Consider the following 12,567-nt stretch of genomic DNA (forward strand, 5'->3'; position numbering starts at 1 on the left):
CAGGACCTCATCAATCTATTGACAGCTTCTTTGAACAAATTAGTGTCATTGTTTTTTTTCAGATGTTATTCACAAAATGTATAAATGTGACAAATTATTGCATTACTAATCTCATTTTCCCATTGACCCTATCGCTGCCTCTCTGGCTGTGTTCAGATACCTTGAAATACTCACTCTAGTTTTCATATCGTTGTATAGCTCTACCCCTCTCTGCTGTTTGATTGAGTACACATTGTCTGACTGACTTTAGGCTCCCAAGTACTGCTTCTTGAGTCCAAGGTACTTTCTTTAAAAGTCTATTTACATAGAACATAGATGGAACATAGAACATAGAAACATTCAGCCCTTCGGCCTACAATGTTGTGCAGAGGATTAATCCTAATGTAAAATATAATAACCTTACCTACGCACCCCTCAATTCAGTGCTGTGCATGTGCATGTCCAGCAGGCACTTAAATCTCCCTAGTCTAGTAGACACACACATTCCTCTGGGAATCTGGTACAGCTTCTGTTGTTGTATTCCAGATGACTCTACACAATCATGTGATACATACATCATCAGTGCATCATTTCCCATGGTTATTAGGCATTTTGCTGCTGCCTTGTTGCTTTACAACCTACTTTGTGATCTTCCTTTTGGCCAACATCCAACATCCATTCATCTCAGCTTCCTCCATCCATCATCAGATGCTACTTTTTGGTCATTATGCTGCTGGCAATGGCCCCTCTCCAATTTATGAGAAACCTCTTCAAAATCTTCATTTTCTGCAAGGCTTTCATATGCCATCATAACATCCCAGCTTCTCTCTGTAATACTGATGCCCCTCAGGACAGGTCCTCTGCTCATCTCTTTGCCTCTTAGTCATGCCCTTTCCTCTTCAATTGGTCTTTAGAGCCTCTGGTTATTGAATTGAAGTTCTTGGAAGCTTCTTTCTCTCTGCAAGTAATGAGATAGAAATGGATCTGTTCCATCCGTTCACTGTATCATACTCAAATCCATGTTTTTTTTTAAAGTAGTAACGTTCTGGATTTGAAACAAATGTTTTCAGTTTTAAGGTGGAAACTGACTTGCAAGTGATTAATAGCTCAGTTCTTTGGGTTCATGATCAAGGACGAACGGCTGCAGCTCAGAAAAATAATGTGTGGTGTCCAGCGAACCCCTACTAGATTCACAACTAACCCTGGCATTTATGTTGTTCGACGACAATCCTACATCTTAATGAAAACCTATCGCTTGAATCAAGTGGACATTTTGGACAAACACTGGCGGGTTCCTTTCAACCTGGAAATGTCCGTATTAATGTATTGAGTTGGTACTAAGGTGACTAACCCATTTTGCCATCATTACCACCAACTGACCCATTGTGTTACTCATAACCTCCGTTTTTCGCTCTGGTTAGACAGTGATAGCCTCCTACAATGTTACATCTTTCTGTACAAGTAACATTGTGAAAATGAAGTTGGTTTTTAGTTGAGGTAACACAATGAAGTTGTTTTTTAGTTGAATAGCTACTTAGCATACTTGTTAAACCGGTTAGTTTCACAATCCTGCTGTTGCTGGGATTTCAGAGCTCAGTGGTGCTTCCTTCACAATGCACTCGGGTTGAAAGAATGATGGATTTCCGCTGGTTTGCAAGGACAGCAGCGTTTCGTGATAGATTTCCTGAAGGTTTTGTACCAGGTAGGAAACTTCTCGTGGGCCGAAGCTCACCTTTACCGTGATCAAATCTGTTCTGGTTTAAACAGAATCTGACTGGAACGGCTACCTACTGAAGTTGAAGCGACGCCTTTAATTGAGTTTTTTTTTTACTCGCCGAACTCAGGCACTTGACTTTTGCAATCTCTTTTCAAGGTTATTTCTGGGAATAACCAAGATACTAAAACTGACCAAGATACTAAAACTGGAGAAATCTGCCAAACTCCCCGTGTAATCGCGATTACTGAGAGCCGCTGTTGCAATGAGATGTACCTGAGAACAAACATTTTATCACTCTTGAATCTTTATTTACAAATAAATCGTTGTTTTGCCAAGTGCGGTACCTAATATGCAAATTCTCGCCAAACGTGCAGTCGGCATTGCAAAGTTGGGAGCAGCCCTGCACCCGAGAGGCAGCTGGGACGCTGGGGAAGTCTATTAGCCTGTTGTTTCCTGCATTCCTCGGTAGCTGGCACTCTACGCTCTCCGTGAATAAGACACAAACGCAGCAACACGGCGGCGGATCATCTGCGCTGGGGACAGGAATCTGATCGCTTCCAGGGATAAGACTGCACTGGCTGTGGGTGGGTGATAGATTGCTGCATTTGTTCCTACTCCTGTCAAGGATCCGGGCATTTGAGGGAAAACTTTGCCGCCAAACCGACATCTGGAATTAGCATTTGAGGGGCGAGTGTTGATCTGTCCAAGGTGCTGAAATGTAGTCTTGCTCCTCCGAGGTGGATACTATGGGCTTCGCCGCTGAGAAGTTACATTGCAGTTTATAGCGCAATGGGACGTGAAGATCTACACCCCTGATGTCGAGGGGGCTTTCTTTTGCTCCAAGTATGCGTGGCAGGATTTGACGGAATGGGCCGTTTTCTGGTATACCTGAGATCAACTGTGCTACTGTTTTTCAGCTATTTTAACATCTGCCTGATCACAGCGGGTAAGTCAAACAGCGTCTGCTGCTGTTCCTGCGCCCCCGCAGTGAGTTTGTCAAGAATTCTTCTGTTCGATTCGCGACCATGGTTTAGCTTCCCTGAGAGATTCTCCCAAGAAATACAATAGGAATAGCTGTACTAGAATATTAAGCTTGGATCAGGTATGTGGTCAACAGTCAAAATGTACCACGAGATATCCTGTCATATGAAGATTAGTATCAATCCTATTTCTTGAACCAAGCCTTATTCAAAGTCTTTCCAGTTAGTTGTATTCGTCTTAAAAGGAGTTGCACCGACAAATTAGCCTTTTTTCGGTTTCATATTGTATGTCATTTGGCCAACCGACTAAAAATGAATAAAATCTTAGCAAAACTGTCACCCACACTTGGTCAGTTGTAAATCTAGGTTGTGTAATACCCTTTGTTGAGAAGCAGAGCTGTGAAACTAACTGGCCTGGATTTGTTTTTCTTTTAACCCTACAAGGTTCACAGCTACGGATGTTGCGCCAAGGCAAAATATCTGACTTGATTTTACGCGGAGCGGGATTTTTTTTCTCTGGCATTTACACGGAAAAAAAATGCCACGCTTCCTTTTGCTTGTGTAGCTTCATCTTGCAACAGCGCAGCGTAGTTTCCACCTGCATGATCGTTTGTTCAAATGCCAGGAAACTGCAAATAATATCCAGAACCGAACGGGTTTGGCGACATGGTCCTTGTAACTTAAACACATGTACACTAGAGTGAGATGCACTCAAAATTCAACATGAAGCTTTTAGAAGGAAATATCAGTTTTTTTTTAAAGTCGTACCTGAAAATTGATTCATTTTTTATAACTTGTCTGGATATGATATTGTATTTGCATTTCCTGTATTTTAACATTTAAAGTATGAGATGCAGCACTGGTGCATTCTGACAACATAAAGGGAAGCAATGTAAGAAGATTATCCACAGTACTGCCAATTGCAGCATGTTGCACAGTTTTAAACCAACCTAAAATGCAGCTTCGAGTTGATGACTAGTGGTGGAGGTTGTTGCATTATAATGAAGGATAAATCAATGGAGCAACGTCTGCTTCTTATTTCCATTACATTGTTAGTCGCTAAATAGTAAAGGGCAGGGTTATCAACTTAGCGTAAGTAACGTGTTTGGATATGCAAGTAAGAAACGCAAAGGAAGAGGGGTGATACGATCAGGTACTCATTGCTTTACTTTATCAAACATCTAATCATTCACTTTATAAATACTTATCTAGAAATATAAAGGTTCAATATTCAAAACATGTTGTTATTATGGAAAAATGTATTTTGTTACCAAACATGCACTGGCATTTTTCCTGAAACATTGATGGTTCATGATATACATATGCCTGTCAGCTCACACTTCTAAGAACAATATTTAGTTTAAGTAGTAATCACACCATTTTAAAAGCAAGCCAAGAATTATAACCCATTGGATTTTATTAATTTTTTTTAAGTGTGATTATGTATGATGGTAAATGAAGCTACATGGATTGTTTATAATGCAAATTAATATAAATCAAAAATGGAAATACTTGGAATCATAGCTTATTAAATTTACTATATAATGGTTCAAAGTATGTTTTATTTGCATGTGCATGCACATATATAATAAATATCATTGCTTGCAATGTTTACTTCATATTGGAAAATAATTAAATAGTCAAGTTTTATACATCAGAATCAAGAGGCCTTAATCTTAATCAATAAATGTTGCTGGTGGGGAGGCTGATACTTCTAAGACCAGTATCAATAGTGGCTAGCTTTGAATACTGATGTAGTTACTGGAGGATTTCTGGTCTCCCTGCTATTGAAAGATGTTGTGAAACTTGAAAGGGTTCAGAAAAGATACAGAAGGATGTTGCCAAAGTTGCAGGGATTGAGCTGTAGGGAGAGGCTGAATAGGTTAGGGCTATTTTCCTGGAGCAGGCTGAAGGGTGAACTTATAGAAGTTTATAAAATCATGATTGACCTGGATAGGTTGAATAGACAATGTCTTTTTTTCCTAGAGTAGAGGAGTCTAAAACTAGGTTTAAGGTGAGAGGGGATAGATATAAAATGGACCCAAGTTTTAGAAATATACAGCACGAAAATAGACCCTTCGGTCCAACCCATCCATACTGACTGGATATCCCAACCCAATCTAGTCCCACCTGCCAGCACACAGCCCATATCCCTCCAAACCCTTCCTAGATTAGATTAGATTCCCTACAGTGTAGAAACAGACCCTTCGGCCCAACAAGTCCACACCAACCCTCTGAAGAGTAACCCCCCCAGATCCATTTCCCTCTGACTAAAGCACCTAACACTCTGGGCAATTTAGAATGGCCAATTCACCTGACCTGCACATCTTTGGACTGTGGGAGGAAACCGGAGCACCCGGAGGAAACCTACACAGACACAGGGAGATTGTGCAAACTCCACACAGACAGTCAGCCAAGGCTGGAATCGAACCTGGGTCCCTGGCGCTGTGAGGCAGCGTGATCCACCATGCCACCCCTATTCATATACCCATCCAGATGCCTTTTAAATGTTGCAATCGTACTAGCCTCCTCCATTTCTTCTAGCAGCTCATTCCATACACATACCACCCTTGCATGAAAAAGTTGCCCCTTAGGTCTCTTTTATATCTTTCCCCTCTCACCCTAAACCTCTAGTTCTGGACTCCCCCACCCCAGGGAAAAGACTTTGTCTATTTATCCTATCCATGCCTCTCATGATTTTATAAACCTCTATAAGGTCACCCCTCAGTCTCTGACACTCCAGGGAAAACAGCGCCAGCCTACACAATCTCTCCCTAAAGCTCAAATCCTCCAACCCTAGCAACATCCTTGTAAATCTTTTCTGAACCCTTTCAAGTTTCACAACATTCTTCCAATAGGAAGGAGAACAGAATTGTACACAATATTCCAAAAGTGGCATAACCAACATTCTGTACAGCCGCAACGTGACCTCCCAACCCCTGACCAATAAAGGAAAGCATACCAAATGCCTTCTTCACTATCCTATATAACTGCGACTCCACTTTCAAGGAGCTATGAACCTGAACTGCAAGGTCTCTTTGTTCAGCAACGCTCCCTAGGACCTTACCATTAAGAGTATAAGTCCTGCTAAGATTTGCTTTCCCAAAATGCAACACCTCACATTTATCTAAATTAACTTTATCCGCCACTTCTCAGCCCATTGGCCCATCTGATCAAGATCCTGTTGCAATCTGAGGTAACCTTCCTTGCTCTCCAATCCACCTCAATGTTGGCGTCATCTGCAAACTTACTAACTATACCTCTTATGCTCACATCCAACTCATTCATATAAATGATGAAAAGTAATGGACCAGCTCCGACCCTAGTGGCACTCCACTGGTCACAGGCCTCCTGTCTCTAAAACATACCTCTACTGCCACCCTATGTCTTCTACTTTTTTTTTACATTTTTTACATTACATTACAGTGTGGAAACAGGCCCTTCGGCCCAACAAGTCCACACCGACCTGCCGAAGCGAAACCCACCCATACCCCTACATTTACCCCTTACCTAACACTACGGGCAATTTAGCATGGCCAATTCACCTGACCCTGCACATCTTTGGACTGTGGGAGGAAACCGGAGCACCCGGAGGAAACCCACGCAGACACGGGGAGAACGTGCAAACTCCACACAGTCAGTCGCCTGAGGTGGGAATTGAACCCGGGTCTCAGGCGCTGTGAGGCAGCAGTGCTAACCACTGTGCCACCGTGCCGCTGAGCCAGTTCTGTATCCAAATGGCAATTTCTCCCTGTATTCCATGAGATCTAACCTTGCTAACCAGTCTCCGGGGGCAATGTTTTCACACAAAGAGTGGTGCACGTATGAAATGAGCTATCAGAGGAAATGGTGAAGGCTGGCAAAATTACAGCAGTTAAAAAGCATCCGAATGGATATATGAATAGAAAGGGTTTAGAGGAATATGGACCAATTGCTGGCAAATGGGACCATATAAATTTAGGATATCTGCTCGGCATGAATGAGTCAGACTGAAGGGTCTACACCGTTCTATAACTCGATGATATACATTCAATTGAAAAATATCCCCATATGAAAGGAACAATGAAGATAATGAGCATTGCTTTATTGGTCAGAGTATTGAGTACAGGAGTTGGGAGGTCATGTTGCGGCTGTACAAGACATTGGTTAGGCCACTGTTGGAATATTGTGTGCAATTCTGGTCTCCTTCCTATCGGAAAGATGTTGTGAAACTTGAAAGGGTTCAGAAAAGATTTACAAGGATGTTGCCAGGGTTGGAGGGTCTGAGCTACAGGGAGAGGCTGAACAGGGTGGGGCTGTTTTCCCTGGAGCATCGGAGGCTGAGGGGTGACCTTATAGTGGTTTACAAAATTATGAGGGGCATGGATAGGATAAATAGACAAAGTCTTTTCCCTGGGGTCAGGGAGTCCAGAACTAGAGGGCATAGGTTTAGGGTGAGAGGGGAAAGATATAAAAGAGACCTAAGGGCAAACGTTTTCACACCGAGGGTGGTACGTGTATGGAATGAGCTGACAGAGGAAGTGGTGGAGGCTGATACAATTGCAACATTTAAGAGGCATTTGGATGGGTATATGAATAGGAAGGGTTTGGTGGGATATGGGCTGGGTGCTGGCAGGTGGGACTAGATTGGGATATCTGGTCGGCATGGACGGGTTGGACCGAAGGGTCTGTTTCCATGCTATGCATCTCTATGGCTCTATGACTCTATGCTAAAGTGTCAGTGATTTACCTGTAAAATTCAGACTTTTGCTATTAAGCTCCCTCATTGCCCCACGAGTATATTTACAGAATCATGATTGCTCATTCAGTTTACAGAAAGCACACTTTACTTCTGAAATATCTGCAAGTCAATCTCCTTCCTATTTGTGATATTTTTAAATTGAATCAGATAATTCCTGGATTCAAGTCCCACCTGCCCCAAAGATGTGTCTAATACACCTCAACAGGTTGATTTTAAAAATACATAGAGTTTGATAATTTATTGACGAAATAAACTTTCTTATAATGCACTCAAATTCATCACAAACTTAACAGTAAAAATATTTCCAGTGATAACAATGATTACAGTATGGCAACATATGAATAACTAGGCATGTTTTAACTTCAAAAATAAATGTCATGAATTATCAATTTGCATGAATACCAACAATATGCACAGAGTTCAATGTCTATACTTGTTCATAAATTTAATTTTTATTTTTAGGGAAATAATACTTTAATGACATTGATTTTGGGTATTCACCATTTCTGTGAAGCAGTGTTGATATAAGATTTTTTTATGTGATTAGTTTTAATCTGGGATGATATCTCTGATGCCATATGACCTCAACACGCTATAGACCAAGAAAGCTATATTTATGTGCAATTGAAAATTAAAATGCAACTTTGATGTAGAAGCTATTAAAATTTCCCAAGTGCATCAATGTTATTAATGAAATTTAAATATTAAATTGAAGAGGTGATATAGCTCAGCTTTATCTCATTTTGTACTTCTTAGGTATATTTCGCATGCACTTTCATATGGTTAATACATTATACTAATTTACCATGGCACTAGTGTGCTTTACCACCAGTTTGAGATCGCATGATATACAGAAGTGCCGTTGTTCATTTCTTGAATCTAACATGCTTTTGTCATAGAGGAAATCTCTATGAATTAACAGTGAAATATCAGTTGAAGGGATTCTGTCAATACAATGATCTTTACTGTACAGTATTATACCATTCAAACAGCATTGCATGCATCTAGTTTTACTGTTTTTAACTGAAACTGGCTGAAACGTTCACAATCTATTGTTTTGATAGTTTGTGGTACTCTCTGTATTATAATAACAGCTAGGAACTTTTAAATTGAAAGAGGACTATTTCACCAAGGAATTTGTCAAAGCTCATTTGAGTATACTTTATCTCTGATTTGCAGTTGTTGGATATTGTATTGTTCATAAGCTTTTCTTGGCATTGCTCATTTAATGTTAAATTCAATTCACCATGTTAAGAAAAGCATCAGCGTACTTGATTGGCAGATGCAATAACTTAATCTTCAAAGAAATAATAAGCAGTGCAGAACTTCTTGAATTACCTCTGAAAGCTTCAGAATATTTATTCCAAACAGTTTACATTCATCCAGTAATTCTGAAATAAGAATTTAATTCTTATTCTCCAAAATAAAAAAGAAGTGGTACAACAAATGATGTGATTGGCACTTCAATCACAGTGTTGAGTAAATGAAAACTTAGAATACTGTAATTAGTGTGTTAATCATTTTCCAAAAGAGTAAACAAGAGATCTATCAACTTTATACTTCTGTCTAAATTAATTTTATTGATAAGGCCATGGGAGTAGAGTTTAAAGCATTAAGTAAATTAGTGTTTCAAGCTGATTTTGAAGTATGATCTATCGACAAATTAATTAGACAGTGAAATGAAACAACAATAATATAGCATTTATTTTCTTTGAGCGATTGTGTGTAAGATCCGGAAAGTCACATGGTTTTGTAAATAGACTCCGAATTACATCAGTGCTGAAAGGGTGCACAACAGATTTGCTTTGTGAGCATTTATGAGTGGATTTTTATGAACTAAATTTACAACTAATTCCTTCATGAAACGCGTAATGATGGATCTCATTAATTTAATTGGGTGCTTAATGTAAAACGCCAAATTTGGCAACACTCTGTTCAGTTTAGATAGATGTGAATAAAATTAGCAGCTTATTTTCAAAATGCATTAAAATTGTTTCAATTCATGGAAATTGATCATAAAAGTAATAATAGGAAATATGTGTAATATATTAATTGTTTATTCATCTTTACTGTGATGTTTTGATGAAGCATTTGCATGTTGAAAGTATTTATTCTCTCTATAATGTGCTGAGTTGGTTAATGATGGAATTGGTTAGTGATGTGAAACATAGCTGTTCCTTTTCAGTGAACATTCAAATCCAGATACAAATCATCTGATACAGATGAGTTGAAGAGCCCATCTCTATGATGACAGTTAGTGATATTATCTATCCAGTCTTTTTATAGGGTACCGAAGCACAGACAAAGTTCAGTTACTGAATATCTATTTAACCTCTCTAATTAACTATAACATGAGATGTCACAGAGAATCTGGCAACTATGATTTTGTTTCTCTCAAAACCATTGGGTGAAATTAATTGAACCAGAGTGGGCATGACAATGGGGGAGATGAGGTTAGGGACTGATTGATGGGAGAGTTGGACATGACTACCTCCGCTGCATTCCCAGCACTAAGGAATTATCCCAAATTAATTTGAGGGAAGGAATAACCTGACCTGGAAATCCCAACTGCTGGCAGGGGTACATGGTGGCATGTTAACACAGCTGCCTCACAGTGCCAGGTACCCAGGTTCAATTCCACCTTCCGATAATTGTCTGTGTGGAGTTTGCACATTCTCCACGTGTCCATGTGGGTTTCCTCCAGGTGCTCTGGTTTCCTCCCACAGTCCAAAGATGTGCAGTTTAGGGTGGGTTGGCCATGCTAAATTGTCTATAGTATGCAAAGATGTGCAGGCTAGGTGGATTAACCATGGGAAATGCAGGGTTCAGGGATAGGGTAGGGGAGAGGTTCTATGTGGGATGTCCTTCGGAGGCTGTGGACGCATTGGACTGAATAGCCTGCTTCCACACTGTAGTGATTCTATGATTATAAGAAATACAGCCATTAACAGCCAATTGACATTAAATGGCAGTGGAATCATGGTAATTAGTAGTGGTTTAGGGTTAAATGACAGTTGCACTGCCTTCCCTCATGTCTAAAAGCAGTCTCGTAAACTCTTGTAAAAGTCTTACTGGCCTTCTGGTGGTGCAGTCCCTTGTTGCCAAGTATTTGGCATCAGAGAAATGGCATTCACTGAAAGCCAATTCCCTGCCTTTGCCTCCAAACCACCTAGCCCTCTCCCATGATTTCCATCCTGCCTCACTCATCTTAGTCATGGAGTCCCTCATTGATCTCAAGCCTCCAGCTATTGGGTATCCAACCAGTGCCACAGCTCCCAAGTCCTCCTGATCGAGGCTTAGCCCGGGGATGGTGTGAGGCCGGTGGCAACCCACAGCTCATCAGCTTAGTGTCATCTCACAATTGGGTTGCTTGTGAATGCAGCCCAAAGTGGATGGTGGACGCCATCTAAAGCTTAATCCCAGTGGTGCTGACATTGATGAGGAGAGGCTGGTTTCTAATTGACTGGATTTCCATTTCTGCGGTCTTTAATTCAGAAGAAAGTCCAACAATGACTGTAAAAGTGCCCGATTGGTACTTAATTCCATCAAGTTTGTTCCCCACCCCCACTCCCCAAATAGAACTGTCAGAAGTTGCCCACAGTGGGTGAGAACTCTCGCAGGCTCATTAACTCCAGGTGTGTAAATCAGGTATATCAGCACGTACAGCCTTGACAGCATTAGCGCACAAAGGTTAGATTAGCTATAATAGGCATTAAGATGACCTCTATTTTACTTCATAGTCCACAGAAATTATAGATGACAAATTATAACTGAAATAAAGTCACTCAATGTTTATTGGGTTCACATTTTTGAACTGGTGTGCGATCAAACTGCACATAGCTACCCTCCCAACTTAAGTTAAAAATCACACATCACCAGGTTATAGTTCAACAGGTTTATTTCATCAGGTAGCTTGTACTTCCAAATAAACCTGTTGAACTCTAACCTGGTGTTGTATGATTCTTAATTTTGTCTACCCCAGTCCAACACCAACACCTCCACATCATGGCCCCCAAATTAAATTAGACAAATGAAGTAAGCCTGGGTGAGTCCAGGTCATTGTACATTCAAGGGCTATCAAAGAGCTTAAACAGTGCAATAATTTTGATAAAAGTAAGCAGAATGGGTTAAGAACAGATAGACAGCTTAACAAAAATAATATGGCATTGGGACTAAAATGACATTAGGAAAAGAGAAAAAAAAGTTAAGGGCTATATGTGAATGGGTGAGACAAATGAAGACATTAGCGAGTTTTGAGAAGATTTGTAACTTCAGGTTGAGGTTCTGGATATAGGTTTGCTCACTCAGCTGGAAGGTTCATTTTCAAACGTTTCGTCACCTTACTAGGTAACATCTTCAGTGAGCCTCCGAATGAAGTACTGCTGATGACTCCTGCTTTCTATTTATTTGTCTGGGTTTCTGTGTGTTGGTGATGTCATTTCCTGTGGTGATGTCATTTCCTATGGCGATATCATTTCCTGTTCTTTCTCTCGGGGGTGGTAAATCGGGTCCAAGTCCATGTGTTTGTTGGAATGCCAAGCTTTGAGGAATTCTTGTGCATGTCTCTGTTCGGCTTGTCCTAGGATGGATGTGTTGTCCCAGTAGAAGTGGTGTCCTTCCTCATCTGTATTTAAGAATACTAGTGAGAGAAGGTCATGTTGTTTTGTGGCTAGTTGATGTTCATGTATCCTGGTGGCTAGTTTTCTGCCTGTTTGTCCAATGTAGTGTTTGTTACAGTCCTTGTATGGTATTTTGTAAATGACATTAGTTTTGCTTGTTGTTTGTATAGGGGCTTTCAAATTCATCAGCTGCTGTTTTAGTGTGTTGGTGGGTTTGCAAGCCACCATGATGCCAAGGGGGCTGAGTAGTCTGGCAATCATTTCCAAGATGTCTTTGATATAGGGGAGAGTGCTTAGAGTTTCTGGACATTTTGTCTGCTTGTTTGGGATTGTTGCTGAGAAATCTGCGGACTGTGTTCATTGGGTACCCGTTCTTTTTGAATACACTGTATAGGTGATTTTCCTCTGCTCTGCATAGTTCCTCTGTGCAGCAGTGTGTAGTGGCTCATTGGAATAATGTTCTAAAGCAGCTTCATTTGTGGATGTTGGAATGATTGCTTCTGTAGTTCAATATTTGGTCCGTATATGTTG

The 12,567-nt window shown here is 40.5% G+C and overlaps 1 protein-coding gene across 1 annotated transcript in view; it reads left to right on the top strand.

Moving 5' to 3' along the window:
- The first annotated feature begins 1,033 nt into the window (after positions 1-1,033).
- Positions 1,034-12,567, top strand: part of fndc5a (fibronectin type III domain containing 5a) — a 106,916-nt gene continuing 95,382 nt past the window's right edge. The window contains exon 1 of the mRNA XM_043717634.2: positions 1,034-2,642. Coding sequence (XP_043573569.1) covers positions 2,564-2,642 — 79 coding nt within the window. The 5' untranslated portion in view covers positions 1,034-2,563. The remainder of the gene's footprint in view (positions 2,643-12,567) is intronic.

The sequence above is a fragment of the Chiloscyllium plagiosum genome, unplaced genomic scaffold (assembly GCF_037043375.1).
Source record: "Chiloscyllium plagiosum isolate Xiang-an unplaced genomic scaffold, Cpla_swu_hap1 HiC_scaffold_30, whole genome shotgun sequence".
Lineage (NCBI taxonomy): Eukaryota > Metazoa > Chordata > Chondrichthyes > Orectolobiformes > Hemiscylliidae > Chiloscyllium > Chiloscyllium plagiosum.